We start from the raw sequence: 20,711 nt of genomic DNA, 5'->3' as shown, positions 1-20,711 counted from the left end.
TTAATCTCTCTGGTTCATGCCTGCAAGACAATAAATCTTGTATTTTTTAGATACACATGACAAAGGAGCTGAAGCAGCTGAAAAGGGAAAACAGCAAGGTGATTTTCTTTTTATTTCATCTGGAAGGGGGAGGTACTTCTTAGTCATTCCTTGGGACTTTTCACACACAAAAAGAATTACAGATGTTGTGTCAGGGAAGGAAGACATCTTTTTACACTTGCAACTGTTGTAATAAATCAAGGTGGAGGTTCGATCAAAGATGTTCGGTGCCCTGTGGTGAACTGGTGTCCAGAGTGTTGTGACCCAGAGGGATGAGGTGTTTCTCATAATGGTGCTGTAGGTTGGCTTCATCTGCTCAGCCAGGCTCTTTTGCTGTTCTCAGCAGTACAGTCGTGAAGTTTTGTCTCTGACAGAGATGGAAAGCCAGCCTTTCCCTGTTTACTCTTTCAGATGTGGCCTGTGCTTACCCAGCTGTGCAGCCTGTATAACTGCAGGCTGAAAAAATACGATCTCACTGAAACTTTCGCACAACATAACTCGCTTGTTTATGCAGCTAGAAACACGTTTAAGATCAGATCTAAGATAAGATCACTTTATTAGCCCTATACAATTTCTTGCACTAGGAATGTGTCTTTTCGCATACCCCAGCTTGCTCTCCATGTACCCACTAAGACACACAGACAGGGAAAGAGAAGCCTGGTATCCGACTGGTATCCCTGAGCGGGAATCGAACCCAGGCCGCAGCAGTGAGAGCACCGAATCCTAACCACTAGACCACCAGGGAAAGTTTAGACTGGGGTAAAGCACTGTGCAGCAGTGGAATTTTTCAAATGAAGTTTCCATCTACACACAGGTATTGAAAATTAGATTCTAAATATTTGTGTATCTACTAAAGATGCCTCCATGACTTTCCAGATGCTTTCACGATGCTCATGGAACTGGTTCTTTTATGTTGCGTTTTGTGTACAGACGTTGACAGCCTAGATTACTCCAGTTCGGTCCTGTTAGAGTGATTTGCCTTCTGTGTTCCTCTTCTTTCAGTAGTCCGACTGTTAATGTAAGTGAAAGGTACAACTAACTATCCGTTGCTTTGTTCCAACATGTTCTTTTCCTCCGGATTTAGACCAACAGTGCTATTAATCGTAAAAGATCACGGCTGCTGGAGGTCAAACACGAACTAAGGAAGTAAGTAGAGTTTGCGCACCAGTGTTGGTTTTGCCACGAGTTGCCGTGTGTACGAGACTCGGCATTATTCCAGTTTCCCGCAGATTTCCGAAAGCAAAATTCCTGTTCTGTGAAAGAAATGAAGAACTTGGGGAAAACTAAGCCCATCTTCATTTGTATCAAGATCTCAAATTTCTCCGTTTAATTCCTCTAAAGTTTGTATGAAATAAAATACAAGGATGGATCAACTATATACTCTGAGTTTCCAGGAGCAGGGACTTTTATTTAAAGCACGCAAGTAGTAGTACTTAGCAGTTAAGTATCTGGCTGTAATTATTTCTTATAGTACATCAGACTTTAATTATATGGATGCCTTTGCCTGCTCCTGCAGGAGACAAACTGAGCTGCGCGAATTACAGAAGGAACACGCCCAGCTGAGCGAGAAACGGGCCAGCCTGGAGCAGGGCACAGCGCTGCTCGGGTCTCTGAAGGCCCTGCAGCGGGCCTACCTGCGGCACAGGCAGGCTCATCCTGCCGAGAGAGAGGAGGTGAGCGGCTGGGCTGGAGGGGCGCTTGCCAAGAGACTCGCCGTTCGCGACAAGAGCTAATCTGGCATGAATTTACACTGCTCTGGGGGGGGCACAGTGATGGGCATTTGTGCCTCACAGTGCTGGGGCCCTGGGTTCAAACATGCACAGCTGGTAGGACACATTGTACAAACTTAAGCCGTATCAGAAATGCATTGATCACCCTTAAGCTTGCTCTTGAGTTCTTCTCACTGGGCCTTTTCTGTTTCACAGTACGGCCCCTCCAGCCTCCCCTCTTTACTCCTGGAAATGCGGAGTGTGTTGGGAGTCGAGCACCAGCTGCTAAAAATCAATACGCAACTGCAGGACTCCCTCGAGCAACTGAGCAAGAAATCATGAAAGCCATACACTTGGATGCATCTCTACTGCAGATAGTGACTTAGTCTTTTTTTTTCATATGTTGATTCACACGGTTTTCTGTTTTGTTTTGGGCTCGTGTAAAATGAGTTTCTGTAGCTGGACTGATGACTGATGCGGTCTTGTGCTTTTAGAGGGATTCAGGGTGGGATACTGACAGCGAAAGGTTACAATGTTGGCTTTTATTGAGACACCTATTAATCTTAATGTGACAGCGAGCAAGCGGTCTTACAAATAAATTATGAATAAATGTTTAAATTTAGATATGAACTTAGATTTAAAGCTGAACATCCCAGTAAACAGCAGGAGGGGATATAAATAGAAATGGTGCAAAATCATCATCCAATGTGAAATTTTAACAGATGAAACAGAAGTGACCTTTGCAGTATCATATTCAGCAGTTAAATGTTGCAACTATACAGGAACAGAATTGAATAAAACCCACCATAACCTCTTCAACCTTGTATCGCCATGTAGTTAATTTAATAAAGTTTCTGTAATGGTTTAAAGAAAGGGGTGAAATCTGTTATTCATTCATTTTAGCCTGATTAAGGAGTGCCATTTTCTTTCAGATTGAGCGTGTAGTCCAGTTGTTACAGTGTGATAATCAGGTGGAAGGATGAGATAACAGATTCCAAAGGCTATACAGGTGTTTGTGTCCTCTCCTTGGTGATACACTTCCTCTGTTCAAGGTGAGGTGCCTGGGGAACAGCACTGGAATCAGTAATTATTAACAAGGTGCTCCTAGATAAAGGCAGGTGCCATATCTTTTACATGGTCAAAAGGTATGACCAAAGTGAAGGAGGCTCCTTTCTCCAAGCATGTGCGCACCCATCATATAACACATACTAATCTCACCGAGCCTGAGACTCGTATTCAATGAGGGTGTCCAGTAAAAGTTCGTCTGGGATTTCGTCGGCCAGTGTTGCTCCGGGGCGGGGCGGCTCGCCGGGCAGGAAGGCCCTCAGCTCCACCTCCTCCAGCGCCTGCAGGCAAGCCTGGTCGTCAGGGCCGGGCTCCCAGCCTGCGGCCCGGCCAGTGGGCTCCACCGACGCACACGGGCCGCCTGCCTCGGCGGCGTGACGCCCCTGGCTTGGCACGATGTTCCCAGCTTCGTCCATCGTGAACGCAAAATCATTTTCATCCTTGGGAAAAACAAAGAAAGGGGTCACTTACTTATACAAGCTGAAGAGCATGAGCTAGCCAGCACTCCATCCACTCTGTCACTTTGCTTTGATCCGCTCCCACAAAACATCCACAACCCCACTCCCCTGAAAGATTAGTCCGCTAGCATGGGGAGTGAGAAGGCTCTGGAGAGACTTGGAGAGTGGCGTTACCAGAAACAGTCACATAGGTGGCCTAGGATCCGATGCACATGCTCAGGTGACGTTCCTGAAATGATCGTTTTCTCAAGTGTGAGAAATAACCCAAACCCCAGCTCTAACCTGAGCTCATACTTCTGAGCTCATGTTACAACTGCTGGAGCCCAGATGACTTCGGTAACTATTATTCTGTTGTAACAATACGCACCACTGTTTTGTTTATGCATCACGTAGCCTAGATGAATGTTTTAAGGTTGCCACGTAAGACCCCCTTCACACAGCCTGAACTACGCTTCTGCGAAACTGTATTCTGAAACAGGCGTGGTAATAATGACAAAAGAGTGCATGTAACTTTGTGAGCTACTCCGCCACAGCGATCCTGACAGATCACACACACTGCAGTTTTCGCTTCCCCAATACTCCTTCTTTCAAACCTGAATTGAGGATTTAATACAAAGCAGTTCCCCTGAATTAACTTGCGCTCTTATGCCATTTCCCCTCCTTGTTTTCTGGATAAGAATGCAAAATGTCCAACCCAGAACATTATATGAAGCTTATGTGCAGTATTAGTGGTTCATTTCTTCATTTATATGGAGCTTTTCTGGGAGGAGTATATCCACCACTGAAGTACAGCACCCATCTGGGTGGCATACAGCAGCCCTACCACACAGCTGCTCAGGCGAAGTGAGAAATAAGAGAAGATCACTTCATTGGCCATATACAATTACTTGTAGTAGGAATTTATGGTGACTTTACCAACTGAATAAAGAGGGCACCGCAGGTAGACTAGATCAGACAAACGCAAAGTGGAATTGAACCACAACGCTGCAGTTAAACCCTACTCTTATGAACAGCAGAGATCATCAGTCAGGACCTCAGTTTAATGTCTCACCTGAAGAAAGACCCCAGACAGCGACCCCAGTCACCTACTGAAGCGTTGATTTGGAGATTCTGGGCTAAAGGGAGTTGCCACCACACCCAGTAAGCACTCTGGATTACAAGGTGTGTTTTAAAGGAAATAAAAATGGAAACTGTTCTGGAAATCGAGCTGGAATTTCCAATTCAGCTAAATTAATGAGAGGTTAAATAACCTAACTTCATCCTGTCTGCGCCTCTTCAGGCAAGGAAAGTATTCCACTATTACACCAACTGTAAAAATCACTGCAGCCCAACATTGCCATCTTATCAGCCGCCATTATGGCGCACACTGTGCCAATGAAAATGTAAACACTCAGGACACGTTTATTATGCGCGGACACTATGCGAGGCCAAAAACTAACGGTGGGATAATGAGCAGGCACTCACTTCATGCCAAAGTGAACAACGCCGGCGAGGTTGAATTCAACACGAGAGCAATCATTAACAGTGCAAGCGGGAAGGGAGAACGTTTTCACCATTTACTGACCTCCTTCACGAGGTAGCCGAGACACACCTCACGGGGCAAGGGCAAACCTGTGGGAGAGACAGCAATAAAAATCACATCTGGAACAGACAGCGCGGGGGCCGTAGAGGAGCCTCTGCTCGTGGGAACCTACTTGGAGATCTGTAATTCTCACTCCTGCACACAGGGTCGTGGCACTTCTGATACCAGACCTCCTCCTTCAGATCCACCAGGATCCTGGAAGGGAGACCAGATTTGGATGCATTAACCTAGAGACGCACAACATCCTTCGGAACGGTTTCCTCTCCAAACCGACCGCGGCCTCTCTGATCCGCCATCCAGTGAAACCCTCTTCAGAGACGAGCAGTGAAACCCGATATCCGGGCGGTGTTTTTTCATTTCCGATTCAAAGCTACACACGGGCGCTTGCAGTAGTTTCTTCGTAAGCGTGCGTGTTGGCGTCTGATGTAAATATGCATGGTGGGGGGGGGTGATTTTTGTCAAGTCCTTCTGAAGCCAGAGGCTGTATCGCTCAGAAGTCTCCCTGCGGCACAGACTGTTGCATTGTGGATGTTTTCCATTTCCTAAAGGTTTTTAGTCAAATTTGAAAGTTGTTCCTTGCTGGTGTAGAGGGGTAGAATGCTTCCATGCTCACAGTACAGCCAGTATTAACTACAGGATACAGAGACATGGAACTCAGTGGAGCACAGCAGGGTGAATGGCCTCCCCTTTCTGTATATTGCATGCAGAAGTGTGCTACAGACCCCTTCAGAAACAGAAATGTAAATGGTTGAAGAAAAACAACAGAGGTACCACTTACATGATATTGTTGCTTTTATGGAACCTGCCTACATTTTGGCACCAGCGATACTTGGAGATGTCATAAACCAGAAGTTCCTCAGAGGAAAAGTAATTCCACTGCCGTATGGCTGTTCAGGAGCAAAAACAAGACAACACTATCTCAGGTCTTGATCTCCTTACACCCATTGCAGTGTGAGTGTTTAAAGGATAAAGAGGCCTTACTGCCTTCAATGCCATCTTTGTTCACCAGAGAGAGCACAAAGTTGTCCACTTCTATGTAAGGAGAATACTGACATCCACCAACAGACCCTACAAACAAATTAAAAGAAATAATTCAGATAAGAAAGAATTCAAGTTCAAATCAATGAAAACACTAAATTTCTGTATGTTTACAGTTTTAAAAACATCTTTAAACAATTACTTTGGTACCATTTTGTACCTACATTAGTATGTTACATGGTTAAATGAAAATATAAATAATGCCATCACATTTGTGGTCTTTGTGGTCATTAAAAATCCCAGGGCGCTTCTCGAAAAGAGTAGGGGTGTAACCCCGGTGTCCTGGCCAAATTTCCAATTGGCCCTTACTAATCATGGCCTCCTAATAATCCCCTTCTATGAATTGGCTACATTACTCTGCTCTCCTTCCCACTGATAGCTGATGTGTGGTGAGCGTTCTGGCGCACTATGGCTGCCGTCGCATCATCCAGGTGGATGCTGCACATTGGTGGTGGTGGAGGGGAGTCCCCATTACCTGTAAAGCGCTTTGAGTGGAGTGTCCAGAAAAGCGCTATATAAGTGTAAGCAATTATTATTATTATTATTATTATTTCCATTTCTAAACATTAATTTCAAGTCCTCCAGACTAAGACACATTACCTGATTTGGGAACTGCTGTATGAATGCACTTTGTTTTTGTAGCCTCGGGAACATCACAAGTTAGAATAATCAGACCATCTGAGAACCTAGTGTAGAGACAATAAAACAAAGTTACATACTAATACTGTATATCCCATCTTCCAATAAAATCAGACTGAACCTTTTATTGTTTTCTACTTTAAAGTCATTTTCATATATTTCATATATGTAAGCAGACTTCTGAAAGAACTAGTTTATTCTTTTAGCTTGGCCAGTAGCTACACCATTGTGAAACCTGACATCACATTTTGAATGACACTGGGATTAGAGTTGCCTACAAACTATTTTGTACGCTTTTCAAAAACTTTACAAACAAAACATATCCTTTCACTCTGTGACACACAAAATCTTGTGGCACACTTAAAAAGAATGGTCAGAAATCCCTAATGATTTCTGACTGAACAGCCAGGATTAAAGCCGATTCCCTGGGAACTTTCAAGAAAGCAGCCGAAGGAGATCCTTGGATCAGTAAGCTACTAGAAACCACTGCCTGACTGGGACTGAATGGGATAAATGACTTCCTCTCATTTGTAACCCAACTGGATGCAAGTGTCTTTGATTTCACCAAAGAATTACGAAGAGCAGTACCGAACATTGCTGACGAGGGAGGCGAGAAATATTTGTTCTTCGTGAGACAGGTGCTTCTGAGGCCTGGGGACAAATGTGTTGTCCTCCGCTACACTGAAGGCAACGTTCTTCCCAGCTTTGGAAGATTTGTACAGGCGGAAATTTCTGTTCTTTGTGTACACTCCTAACAGGGAAGGAGGACAGCAATAGATGAGTAACTCTTCAAAGTGAGGGGTATGCAATTCATAAGGCAGTCACAGTCTGTAAACTGATAGATACTTCAGAGCGCCGCGTGTAAGACCCAGAAAAAGCCGTCGGTGTTTGCAAACGGAAGCCGAACAATGTTATTCATACCGACATCAACAAAGAGCTGATCCTGTCCATCTCTGTCTTTCACGAAGAGAAACAGCAGGCCCCCAGCCTGAGGAGATGGGGAGGTTGGACCCTCCCCGGTTCTCTGTCTCTTGGGATATGGATTCCTCAGCCTCTCAGCCTCCGGTTCCTGCCCAGGTCCAAAAGACGGAAGAGGGGATTGGCTGCTTGCAGGCTGTCCATTGCTCTCCAGGTGGGTTTCTGTCACCAGACGGTGTCTTCTCCTTCTCAGCTCCTCCAGCGCTGGCTTTAACACCTTGTGGACAAAATGGCCTTCAAGTGGAAAATGAGACCAGTAAGAACGTAATATCACACCGAGAAACGTCACACTGCTTTATAATTCAAAAACTAAAAAAAAAAAAAAAAAGGAGTTAAGTGATCTAAAGACCTAATGAGACAGGCAGACACACGACACCAGAGAATTAGCAGAATAATGGTGTAAGCTGGGCTTGTCTTGTTTTTTTAGAAGTTCACACAGCGCTACAATTCTTTACAGGTGTGACCCAAAACTTGAGGCGATTTTGCATTACATTTTCACAGAATTATAAGCCAAGTTAACAGGGTATTTGGTCATTAATTATCTGAGGCTGCAATACAAACAAATCACCAGAAATTATCTAAATACATACCAACGTGTATATTGTCTTTAAAAGCTGCATTCGGAACAAGGAATATTAGATGTCGACTGAACTTTTCTTCTGTGCTGGAATCCAAATTCAGAACATCATCCCTGGAGATTTTAATTCCATATTCCTCTTCCAATTTCAGACATACATACTAGGACACAAGATAAACCACAGATCAGTTTAAAATCAGTGCAAAGAAGGTCTTGTCTGGGACATGCTCACATCCAGGGTCCGGGAGCCCGCAGCCAAAGCCCTGGGGTGTCTTCTCTTGCCACTGCTGCTGCAGCTTCCCGCAAGGACTTCATCTCAATGGGGCTTTTTGACTTCACAAACATGCATGAAAATCAGGCACTCCTCATAGCTGCCAGAGTACCGTGGGCATCTTATTACCCTGTCTTCCTGTCTTTCCACACCATTTGCATACACTACAGCCCTAGTGAAGTGACTCTGCACAGCTCAGCGCAAGGGTTTCAGACCCTTCTCTCCTCGGTTAGAAACATAAGAGGATAATGAAACGCTGTAACTTTCGCTCACACACTCTGAATTAAGAAACCTTTTGTGAACTGGACCTGTAATACGTCTGTGCTGCTCCTACGCCGTGAAGACCGCTGGCTCCATACCTGAATAAAAAACGCCACCATCTGTTTTCCATCCCGACCTTCGTTCGAGGGCCTGTGGAACTCCAAATCGAAGTACAGCTTGCACACTGCACCTTCGGGGATGACCTCATAGCAGTGCATTAGAGACCGCCTGTAAGTCCTGGGGTGAAAACCAAAACACGCTGTGCTGGCAGCAGACCAATTTGTGCAAACAGCTCTGAGTGTGTAATGTGACATGAAAGCTTTTGAACAATAAGTTGTAGTCCCTTGAATTTATTTGCTATATATTCACACACTAGATACAGTACATGAAATAAAAGTAGGCCGCTTCACAAAATATTAGAACTTCGATCTACTGTATGTGGCTAACAAAGACTGCTCTTGAAAACAGTGTAGAGAATTTTTTTTACCAGCATCATGACTGTTTTAAGGGAATAATAATTAGGCATCTTTGTTTTTTCGGGACTTGATCATATTGCCCTCAAAGTTGTATTCATATCTGAGCAAGGTCCAGATCGTCACAGGTGTACAATTAGGCGTCTGGTTATACGACTACTTCTCCGCCATCAGTGAAACAAAGAGCGCAGGACACCAGCGGGAAGTACGCGGAAGGACATCCAGAACTCGGAGAAGGAGCCGCCAGTTTACACAGAGGGATGGGGCAGTCGGCAACACGCCAGCCCGTCGCGCTGATGAAGTCGCCACCCTGGCTTCATTCCCCGCCGTGCCTGGAGCAGTTATCCCACAGCAGCTACGCGGGCTCCCCAGACCGGACGCCCCCCCCCTCTCCCGTCACGGGACTCACCTGTAGTAGTGCCAGAGCTCGGCATACGTGGTCACCAGGTAGATCCTCTGCCCGGCCTCGGTGGGGCCGTTCTCCAGCGCGAACACGTGGACACCCTTCGGGGGGCAGAAGCACACGGAAGCTTCACGCCCTGTTTCACAGCAGATCGCGCTCCGACTCCCCCCCCCAGACGAAACGGCCCCGCCGACCCCGGCCCCTCACCTCCGCGCGGCTCTTGGCGAAAGCGAAGGCCAGGCCCTGGCGGGGGAAAACCCGCCACAGAGTAGACGGCTGCCAGGGCCTGGACAGCCTGGGCTTGTACGGCGAGGACAGGGGCCAGTGCTGGTACCACTCGGCCCGGCACGCCACCCTCCTCACCCTTTCGCCCCACTCCTGCCTGATCATCCCTCACCAGCAGGGCGGCGCCGGGGAGACACCCTGGAGAGCGGCCGAGAACAGGAGACGATCAGCTCCCGCGCAGCACATCAACCTGGGTGATAAACTCCTCCATCTGCCCTCTTCCCCAGGTCATGGGGATCCCCTCCACCCCCAGCAGTGTGCAGCCCCACCTGGATGAGGCGCCAGTCCGCTCCCCACACCCCAGCTCTCAGTGGGGAGGAGAGCAGAGTGAGGGAGCCAGTTCAGAGAGGGAGGTTATTAGGAGGCCATGAGGAGTAAACGCCAATGGGAAATTTGACAAGGACGCCGGGTAACTAATACTGGTCATAGAAATATTTTTTTTTCCCCACAGGGAGGAGAAAAAAAATGAATGATTTCCACCACTCCCATAGTATATAAACACAAACACTTCACAGATAGTTACACTGACCTGGATTAACAGCACAGGTCACCTTGACCTGGAAGAAAACGGCAAGACAGATGAAACGCAGGCGTGCCTCCTTTTACGTTTTGAAGATGTTTTGAAGATGGACGACAGCTCACAGTTAGGCTGGGTCGCACTGTAAACTCCTGTCCGCCTATTGAGCTCTGAAGAGGCATTATTTAAAAAACGGAAGCCTTACAATTCTTGCTTGAAGAATAAATAATGTCCAATTAAGCAATTCAAACAAGTTGGCTAAATACACTGTCAAATGCAAAGGGACCGATACAAGAATATAAAACACCCCGAAAAGACGACACCCGACTTTAAGGTTTATCTAGACCTCATCATAAGAAGATATCAAGCGTCTGACGATCATTTTTCCTTTACATTTATATCAATTATATCATTTTATATATAAATATTAGGTCTCCTCGTCACGTCTCGTATGTGCGTTCACAGAAAGGTATAGTAAATACACACATACTGTACTTACCGAGGGCCCAAGTTTTTTTTTTAATTTCGGCTATTATTATTAATAATAATAATAACACACTGCAAACTCTCTCTGGGTAACAAATTAACCCACAGACGCTGCCTGCAATGTTTGTGTCTCCTTTTCCTTAAAGTTGCCGCCCTTTTGCACAGTTTCCGTTTCGTGGCCCGGCGGCTGGGAGATGTAGTTTTTTTTTTTAATTCGTTTTTATATGTCGGTTTTTTTAAAAAATTTTACGTAAAAAAAAACGCGAAGGGTGGAGCTCAATACCACCACATCGTGGCTCTTAAAACTACACAAAAGAAACAAAAACTCGACGGTGCTTGTAGGGCGGTCCTTCTCCTTTGCGGTCTTTTGTTGTTGTATGTGTGTGTGTGTTAGTTTCACGGCCCGTTTCAAAAAGCGGGGAGGTGTTGTGAGCCATATAAAAAAAAAAACAGATATTCAAACTGCGACCCAACCTTTGAAACGGGGAAAAAAAAAGAAAGTGAACCCGCAGAAGATTTAAGTTTTTGACAAGAGCAGTGTGGAGCAGAGAGCCGCAAACGTAAGTCTTTCTTTATTTTGCTTATTACTAGCTGGAAATTGTGGTTCGTATTTTTATTATTTGTTTTTATTATTATTATTAACAACCACCCCGTGTCAGTTTAAGTTATATTCATTCCCTCGTCGTCCCGAGTTTTGATGTAAAACCATATGCACTTGTGATACAAGTTTCTTTCGTTACCGGAAAAAAAAAAGGTCTTCGGAAAAGTGATCGATTATTTTGTTTCATACCAAAACACGAGTTCGAGTCGCCTGGATGTGGACGGTGAAAATATTCAACTGTTGTTTACAAACTTGTCAAGATATAGACGGAGTCTCTGCCATGAAGCTGTTATTATATCGGCAGACTTGGGCTTGAAATTGCACAGGTATTTCATGTCGAGAATGAGCTGCTAACAGCTGGTATTGACTTGTTTGGTCAGTGTCATTCAGTGGACGTTTGGTCTTTCCTAACCGGAGCATTTAAAGGGTATTTCGGTCCTTTTTTTAAAAAAAAAAAATCTCCCTCACGTTCAAGATTGCAATATTTGATTTGTATTAAAGAATATACAGACCACAGACAAACAGCCGGACGCCTCTTGCTTTAATTGCACATCTGTCAAAACGAGAAAAAAATAAACTGGCTTACCAAGTAGAAAGATAAAGCCGTGATTTTGAATTATTTGACGTTTCCACTGTGTTTTGATGTGGCTGTTTTAAAGCACTTGATTCACTCGTGGGTGGGTACAATGTTTCCTGTAAGTTTTAGGTTTTCCTCGAACATATCGCTCACTTCCTGAACTTGTTTTTTTTTAAATAATAATTCCTCCATCGAAGGGGATATCTTGCTCGTGTTCAAAAACACTGTGTTCATCAGGGGACAAACTTTGGAAATAAAAAGAATTCTTCAGATTTGCAAGTAACGTTTTGTTCTGGCAGGATGTTTAAACTTGAAGTGAGCTTTTAGAGGAGTCAGTGTTTGAATAGGAAGATGACTGTTTTGCACTACCTTGCTGCTGACTAAGCTATGCCACGGCTGGTGTGTCAAGTAGGTTTTAATTCCAGCACAGCTTTTCACAGAGAAAATATCAGTATATTATTAGAATGATTTGGCTAGATCGGATCAATCAATCAAGCTGATCAGAGTTCTTCAGGTGCTTCTACACATACTATATAAACCCTCCCGAGTCCAGGCTGGACATCCCTGCTGTAGGCACTCAAATTTCAATGAGTCACGGTGCGATGTAATTCTACCTCAAGGGCAATACCTACCTCTGCCTATTAAACTAATGTCTAATGCTTTTGCTTAATTGTCAAGATGCCCAAATAATTCAAACAAAAGCAAACATAAACGAATAAATGTGCATCCTTCTGTTGAATTCTAAGAATTGTCTTCAAAATCCTTTCCTGGTGGAAATGTACGTTTTCCTTCTTGTCCCACACAAATATAAAAATTCCCTTGGATTTTAACATCTTTTTTTAGAAAAGCAGGATTTGACATCACAAAGTTGTAATTATATTATTTCTTTTTCGTTTAACTTTGAGTCTAATTTTTTTTTCTCTGGGTTTTTTTTTAAAGTTTTGAGGGAAATACCAATTTGTTGTCATGTGTGAAATGACGAGGCCATGGAAAACGTTTGTGTGTGCCCCGGTTCCTCATGAATTTCTGTTGGAACCCCTCTGGGACATTACAGTATCATCCTTCCTTAATTGTGATATTTTGCTGGAAAACGGGGCTTCTTTTCCCCCAGCTCAACCCGACCATGAACAGGCCCAGTAATGTGTGACAGTAAACCAGGCCATAATGCCTACATTGCATCTAGCATTATACTGTACAGTTAAGGAACAAGTAATAGGTTTATTCCATGCTGAAAAGAGAAGAAAGAAAACACAACGTTTCAGCTGTGGAGCCCTCTCTTGGTGTGAGCCTTCTTCCTTACACCTGAAGAAGGCTCCACGGCCGAAACGTTGTGTTCTCTTTCTTCTTTTTTTTCAGCATGGAATAAACCTATTACTTGTTCCTTTGCAGCCTACGCATGCTGACGCAGCTGCCCACCTGAACTACTATACAGTTATACTGTTCATAAATTCATCCTTTTTTGTCTTAAAGCCAAAACAGTTAGGATCCCTGCAGTAGTACACAAACTAATGGGGGGGGTGATATTTCTTCGTATTTCATCAGGCTGTGTAAATTTTTAAAACTCCTGGAGGGTGGGTGGAGGGGGTTCTTTTGTCCGCCGGCCGGCGTGTGTGAGGTCATCGCCTCGCGGGCTCGAGGGAGTTACGGGCTCCAGCCTGCTCTTGACAGGCGATGACGTCATCGAGCCCGGCCCTTGGCAGCGCGGGCTGCTATTGGCCGAGCAGGCGGTTAGCAACACAGAGCAGGCAGGCAGGCAGGCAGGCAGGCAGGCAGGCAGGCAGGCAGGCAGGCAGGCGTATGTGTATGTGTATGTGTATGTGTATGTGTATGCATGCATGCGTGTGTGTGTCTGTACAGTATGTATGTGTGTCTGTGTGTGAGCTGCCACTGGCGAAACCAGTGACTGAGCGGAGCCCCAGGTGAGCTTTGTGGTCCGCTTGTTTCCCTCGGTCTAGGGACGATGTCTGAGGCGACGGAACCCGTTCGAGGCGCCGGAGGAGATGCTGTGGACGCCAAGCCGGCCAGTGCCCCCCAGTAAGACTTTCTTCCGTCCAGTCTGCAAAGCCGTTGCGCTGCGTGAAACACCGGGTGCCCTTTGAACAGTACTGTCACGACTCTTGTCACGTGTGAAGAGACCCTTATACGCGAGTTATTTATGTAGTTCGGTGTTCTTTGAAGAGAGATTATTAAATAACGTTCGTATTATAGGCTGCGTGCTTTCAGTTTCTTTTGTGTTTGAACGTCGAAGACTTGTTGAATCAAGAAACAATATCTCTCTGCATTGATACCTGGATGTGGTCAGTTCTCTTCAACGAGAGAGTTTGTTTGTTTTTTTTAGATGGAAATGACTTCATTTAATTTGAGTTAGGCCGATCTGTGTTTATCTCCATGTGTGACACACATACCCCCCACACCATAGTAGCAGATAGATTCTCGAAATTGTATCATGTCGAATGTATTTTTGGCCATATGGAATCCTGTTCCATTAGACATGCAGGAGATTAATGTTATTGTACACTGAAAATAAAAACCATATCATGTATTTCAAAGCAAAATCAGCTCGCAGATAACAAAACACTTCTTTTCTTGGTATCTCTAAGAAAGAAAAGAGGAACATAAGGACACTTATAAATGAACTTGAACTTAATCGCCATATGTAACTGGTACATGTACTGGTACGATGGAATTCTTACTCACAGAAAGTCTCTGAAAGCACAAAAACACAAAGTGCAGAAAGTGCACAAAATGAGAGGCGGTCTTTCAGGCCAGACTACCGTTGGGTCGTTGGTAGTTTATTGATCTCAGGATCTCATCCACCAGGGAATTGGCTTCAATAACTCCATGTCCTATTCCCCCAGGTCCTTTGAGTGAAGAAGCTCCTCCTGTTCTTGCGTTTAAATGCCCTTTCCTGTACTGTAGTTTCCACTGGTGTCCTCTGGGCTGGGGCTTCACTGTTCATTCTGAGGTCGATTCTGAAGCCTTGTGTCGGGTCCCCACGTAGTGCTCTTCACCGTTCAGACATACAGAGTTCCCGTTCCCTCCGCCTGGTCAGTGCGGGACACTGCTTTAAGCCCCAGAACGTATCCAGGCTGTGCGGCCGACTGGTCCTTTTGGCTCTGGGTCCAGTGTTGATGGTGAAAAGGTCCCTGGTGTCTTTTCTAGAACCCTCTCTATGCGGAGGTTTCTGTTTTAAGACGCTGCACTCTTTCTAAAAAATAAGATCTGCTCATAGGAACTAACAGCGAATGTAAAGGAAGTTATTGGTATGTCTACGTTTTTCATGTCCGAGCTGCTGCTGCTGTGAAGTTCTATATCGGCTCTCCTGTGTGTGGCGTTCCGGTGAATTTACTTTTTTCAATGTTATGAATTTGAATGCCGTCATTATGAATGTAATTTGGGGTGGACGTATGCGGTGTTTGCTAGCAGGACGTAAACGCTGACTGAAAGAATCCTTTGTGCGAGTCATTAACGATGGATTCATGCTTTCTCCAGCCAGGGTCCCGCAGTTCCACCTAAGCAGGTGGACGCCAAGCAACATGACTCCCACACGTACAGATATAAAATGAACTACCCACACCTTGGCCAATGCATCATCATTAACAACAAGAACTTTGATAAAAAGACAGGTAACAACTGCATGGGGTTTGTGTTTTCTTTCTGCTGAGAAATTACAATTCAGCATTGTTCATTTGAACGAGAGCAAACAAGAGGTTTGCTACGAAGGGTGATGCTACAAGTGGATGGTTTTATGGAGCACTGCAGATTTCTGTGCTGTTAAAATAGAGGCATGTTTATCGTAAGCATGTCCAAACACTGTTTTTCTTCATTTTGAGCTGTATTACTAAGCTTTGTTTTCCAGCTGCACAGTGTTTTTAAGGTATTTATTTTGAAATAGAATAAAAGCTTTTGGATATTTGAATGGAAATATGAGTTAAACTCAAGGAAGTGAAGTTAAATTTTGTGCAGGGATCTTTGCAGGTTCCTTGGGTTTGGGTGCTTATTATATCTCGCCCATAGTATCCACTTCGCCGCTCCGGACTGATGAATAAATATATAACCAGACTCAGAATGTTTGCATGTGTTCTCAGGAAGAGGACATTAGTTATTCGAGATTGTGTGCGGTGCACTTGAGTGACTTTTGTTTCATAAGAGAGGGAATCTTTTCCTGCTGTTTCTTGGAAGGACCCAGGATGTTGGCTTCAACGCCGCAGTTGGGACCCTTGTGCCAGACCCCCCCAGTCCGTTGTGTAAAGAAGCTCTTCCTGTTCTCAGATTGAAATGGCCAGCTCCCTAGTTTCCACTTGCGTTCTCTGGCTCAGATTCGTTTCTGTGTCACTCTGATCAGTTGAAGGTAGATTCAGGTAGATTCCTTACAGTCTTATGCAGTTGGAAGTGTTATCATTCAGTACATTTCAATCTTGCGTGGTGTGGGATCCCTTTCTACATACAGTGAATGAATTTTTGTTAAGCTTGTTCTGACATGAATTGTAAATGTCTTGTCTCTTGATATTGGGTTGTGGTACGGGCCGACCCACTTGTATAGTGGAATCGCTGTAACAGCTTGCCTTGCTTTATTTCTTTACAGGAATGAATATCCGCAATGGAACGGACGTGGATGCTGGGAATATGATGAAGGTGTTTAAAATGCTGGGATACAGCGTCAGGGTTGTCAATGACCAGACTTGTGCACAGATGGAGACGTGCCTGCAGTCGAGTGAGTGCTGACCTCGCCGCTTCCCAGCGCAGTGCACGTAACAGCCACGGCTGTGCTCATCAGGCTTGCAGCTCTTTTTCTTCCTCTCTTCCCAGCAGCGTTCAGTCACTGAACTGCAAGCAGCCCCAGCTCTGTTTAGTCCCACGCAGTCGCTTTCGTTTCCGGACCGTGTTCAGGTTTAGTGCAGGTGAGCAGTCTGGGAGGAGAGAGGCAAGGTAACTGGGAGATCTCCCCCAGCCGAGCTTCTGTCTCGGAGCGCTGCTCTCGGCCGGGCGGGGTGGCGCGGGAAAACGGGGTTCAGAGCTTCTCCCACTGTGAAGCCCCCCGGGGGGGCCCGTTCTCAGGCTCGTGGTGGGATAGAAGCAGGGGTTAAAGGCCCGTGCGGCGGGCCGAGGGAGTTTCTCGGGCCGGGCCGGTGGCCGCGCTCTCACCCCGCCGTCTCTCCGCGGCTGCAGTCTCCAGGGAGGACCACAGCAAGGCGGCCTCCTTCGTGTGCGTGCTGCTGAGCCACGGTGACGAGGGCGTGCTGTTCGGGACGGACGGCTGCCTGGAGATCAAGAAGCTGGCGGGCTACTTCCGGGGGGACCGCTGCAGGACGCTGGTGGGCAAGCCCAAGCTGTTCTTCATCCAGGTACAGGGGGCCCGGCCCGGGGCCCGGCGGCTGCACCCGCAACACCGCCGAGTTTCGTTCTCTTCTTCTTCTTCCTACCTACCTACCTACCTACCTAAGACGCGGCTCGTGTTGGATGAAGTCTGCGCTGAATCGAAGCGGGCTCGAGCCTTGCGCTCCGTTTCTTGACCGTGCTGCCTAATCTGTCCCTGTGGAAATGGTCCGGGGAGGGGGGGTAGACTCAGTATCTCTCTTCGTCTGTCCTGAGCGAGTTACGCTGCCCTGAACCGTTTCCTAACGGGAGGTGGACACGGGCAGCGGTTTTGAAAGCCCTCCAGCGAAATGATGTTTTGATCGGTTTGTGCTTACCGGGTAGGTAGAGAGTGTTTGTTGCACTCTCTCCACAGCATAGATCTCCACAAAGCTGCTACCTAAGCAAACCACAGAGACGAATGCTGATCACTTGAGGGGTTGATATTTAAGTTGCGTTCTTCACCCCTTTCTTCTGCAGAAGAGTCTGTAATAGGTAACGTTATGTAGTTGTTTCTTTTTTAATTTAGAATTGCAAATTGCAGTTTCTGGGCTTGTATATTATTTCATAGTCGACATAGTCAATAGTTAAGTGCCAGACCTGGGGTGCCGTCTGCAGAGAGTTAGTGTGCTCTTTCCGTGTGTTCACATGAGTTTCCTCGGGGTGCTCTGGTTTCCTCCCACAGTCCGAAAAACATTCTGGTAGGTTACTTGCTTATGGGAACATTGGCCCTGGTGTGAGAGTGTGCGTGTCTGTGTGTCTGTCCGCCCTGTGATTGACCAGTGTCCAGTGCAGGGAGTATCCAGACTTGCACGCCCTATTTGCTGGTTTAGGCTCCGTCTGCCCTGTGGCCCTGTACTGGAAGAAGGAGTAGGAAAATGGATGAATGGGCGGATTATTTTGTTTATGCAAATTACAAGGGGGGTAAACAGACAGACATGCACACTCTCACACCAGGGCCAATGTTCCCCTAATGAATACCAGTCCACAGGCAAATGAATTCCATGGAAGTTATCTTTTATCAGAAAACCACTTATTCCTGTGGGAGTCACTATGTGGGACCCATACAGACCGCAGGGTGAGCGCCCCCTGCTGGGCCCACTAACACCACTTCCAGCAGCAGTTTTTAGCTTTTCCCAGGAGGTCTCCCACCAAGGATACTGACCAGGCTCACACCTGCTGAGCTTCAGTGGGCTGCCAGCTGGGAGTTGCAGGGTGACGTGGCTGCTGGCTACATGAATCAACAGGACTGCTGTCGAATACCTTGGCCTGCAGCACTGCAGAAGGAAATGGACGTACTTGTGCAGCCAGAGGCTGAAGATGAAGTGTAATGGTTGGTCTGTTCTGCGTTGTGTTGCTGTTGTCAGGCCTGCAGAGGTACCAGCCTGGATGGGGGCATTGAAACGGATGCCCTTGGTGATGATAACAGCTCAGAGAAGCTCCCCGTGGAGGCTGACTTCCTGTATGCGTACTCCACAGCCCCAGGTACACTTCCTGCTCTGATCACGGTCTCTTTTAGGCGCGGTGCAGACACGGCGCCGCTCCTCACACACCGGCAAACTCCTCTTGGCCAAAACACGGCCTCTCCCTCCACGGCAGAGATCCGCACTGTCGGGGCGTGAAGGGGGCTGTCTTGCTGTGAGCCCTGTTGCACAAGGGGGCAGTCGTTAATAATCACTTGTGACGGATCGCTTAAAGACACCTGTCAAGGTTTGGGATGGGCTGTACAGAATAGCATTTAACGAAGCACTGCTGAAGAGCCACTGCGGCTCCTAATCAAGAGTGCAGTGCTGTCGCTCTGCTGAAATGGGCCAAAGGGTCTCTGTCCTGCAGAACCTGTTTCTTAACCACATTAACAGGTTTGCGCTGCTGGTCAGTTTACATTCGATTTGTCTAGAACCTTATCAGTCCAGGTTCCCTGACATAACCACAGGCCTAAACGCTCGGCCTGTTACAAAGCAGAAAGTACAGACCGAAGACTTAATTCAGTGCTGCAACTTGATAATGGGTGATGTTTCAGAGTAGTACTGTAATAACAATAAGTGAAAAGTGTCTTTTATATCGTTTGAGATGGTCAGTTTAAGTCTTATATTCAAGTGAGAGGTTTATTCCGTGCTGAAAAGAGAAGAAAGAAAACGCAACGTTTCAGGCTCCACGGCCAAAATGTTGTTTTCTTTCTTCTTTTCAGTATGGAATAAACCTATTACTTGTTCCTTTGCAGCCTACGCATGCTGACGCAGCTACTCACCTGAACTTATATTTAAGTGTATCAGTGTCATTTATATACTGTACCTACATGTTATCTACAGTATACGCGTGCATAGCATTCAGGCTGATTTCTCCCTATGTAGTGTGTGTATATACTGCAACTACTTGTGTGTCTTACCTGTGTATGTGTATTATAAGGGAGTGCCATTGTTTCTTTGTCTTTGAAGGTTACTATTCATGGAGGAACACAATGAATGGCTCCTGGTTCATCCAGTCCCTGTGTCACATGCTGACAAAGTACGGCAGAGAGCTGGAGCTCATGCAGATCATGACTAGAGTGAACCACAGGGTGGCGCTGGATTTCGAGTCCATCTCAAACATTCCAGGCTTCGATGCAAAAAAGCAGATTCCTTGCATCGTTTCCATGCTGACCAAGGAACTGTATTTTCCCTGATGTATTTATTGTTGTACTGAAGAAATGGGATTTCAATTTTTTTAATGGCTTTTTGTGAAATTCTTTAGTAAGTCACCTGTTTAATGTCATTTTTAATAGTTGTGAGAATGAATGCCTAAACTAGGAGAATCCAACTGGAGAACCACAGTTCATTGATTTTATGTCGCCCTGACTCACTTGTTTCCGTTACTCGGACACCTTGTGCATTAAAGATCAGCAAATTCTTTGTTCAGTTATAGGAACTCTGATCTTTGACTGAAATTGAATACTTAAAGTCTAGATCACCCTTCTTCATCATTGCATAGACTTATACAACTGTTTATCAAGAGGGTGGAGAAAAAAACATTTAAATTAAGCAGCACAGGCCCTGACAGCTAGGGGATTCATTAGCCTCTCACAGTTGTTAAGTGTGTTTGTAGTAAATGACGAGGAGGATTAAAAACCACTTGACAGTGTCATTGACCATTTGGCAAATGACAGTCACAGCATCAGCTAGGGGGGAGAACCAGTTGAGCATTCATTTATAGATTTGAGGCACAAATGCTGTTAAATAGGAATAAAATGATTTGATTTTGGGAGGGGGTGCAGATTGTTAAATAATGGGGACCCACTGAAGACCATAGAACTTTTTTGCTAGTCATACAATACCTCAGGCAGCTCCTAAGAATGCATTATCCCGTGAACATTTCCTTGTGTACCACTAAGGATTGAAATAAACTTGTGTTTTCAAGTGAA

The 20,711-nt window shown here is 45.7% G+C and overlaps 3 protein-coding genes across 11 annotated transcripts in view; 2 read left to right on the top strand and 1 right to left on the bottom strand.

Moving 5' to 3' along the window:
* Positions 1–2,647, top strand: part of cenpu (centromere protein U) — a 10,869-nt gene extending 8,222 nt beyond the window's left edge. For all 3 annotated transcript variants that reach the window (XM_015345664.2, XM_069193154.1, XM_069193159.1), the window contains 4 exons: positions 51–98; positions 1,124–1,185; positions 1,556–1,712; positions 1,965–2,647. In XM_015345664.2, the coding sequence (XP_015201150.2) occupies positions 51–98; positions 1,124–1,185; positions 1,556–1,712; positions 1,965–2,090 (393 nt within the window). In that variant the 3' untranslated portion in view covers positions 2,091–2,647. The remainder of the gene's footprint in view (positions 1–50; positions 99–1,123; positions 1,186–1,555; positions 1,713–1,964) is intronic.
* Positions 2,568–12,250, bottom strand: primpol (primase and polymerase (DNA-directed)). Of its 7 annotated transcripts, none has more exons than XM_069193142.1 (14): positions 11,969–12,250; positions 10,308–10,465; positions 9,701–9,916; positions 9,500–9,594; positions 8,665–8,854; positions 8,099–8,246; positions 7,452–7,742; positions 7,119–7,281; positions 6,492–6,577; positions 5,835–5,921; positions 5,632–5,740; positions 4,966–5,048; positions 4,836–4,882; positions 2,568–3,253 (listed from the first exon to the last, which is right to left on the bottom strand). In XM_069193142.1, the coding sequence occupies exons 3-14, from the start codon at positions 9,881–9,883 to the stop codon at positions 2,963–2,965; spliced, it is 1,773 nt and encodes a 590-aa protein (XP_069049243.1). In that variant the 5' UTR covers positions 9,884–9,916; positions 10,308–10,465; positions 11,969–12,250; the 3' UTR covers positions 2,568–2,962. The 7 variants fall into 7 exon arrangements, with proteins under 7 accessions (XP_069049243.1, XP_069049246.1, XP_069049239.1 ...); XM_069193145.1 differs by having other exon boundaries at positions 10,308–10,335; XM_069193138.1 differs by lacking the exon at positions 11,969–12,250 and adding an exon at positions 10,795–10,964.
* Positions 11,127–20,711, top strand: LOC102691196 (caspase-3-like). Its single transcript, XM_069193166.1, has 7 exons — positions 11,127–11,341; positions 13,915–13,993; positions 15,452–15,585; positions 16,545–16,673; positions 17,129–17,304; positions 18,682–18,799; positions 19,750–20,711. The coding sequence occupies exons 2-7, from the start codon at positions 13,920–13,922 to the stop codon at positions 19,974–19,976; spliced, it is 858 nt and encodes a 285-aa protein (XP_069049267.1). The 5' UTR covers positions 11,127–11,341; positions 13,915–13,919; the 3' UTR covers positions 19,977–20,711.

The sequence above is a fragment of the Lepisosteus oculatus genome, chromosome 1, assembly GCF_040954835.1.
Source record: "Lepisosteus oculatus isolate fLepOcu1 chromosome 1, fLepOcu1.hap2, whole genome shotgun sequence".
Taxonomy (NCBI): Eukaryota; Metazoa; Chordata; class Actinopteri; order Semionotiformes; family Lepisosteidae; genus Lepisosteus; species Lepisosteus oculatus.
Note: the sequence above shows the minus strand (reverse complement) of the source record. Positions and strands in the feature narration are given on the sequence as shown.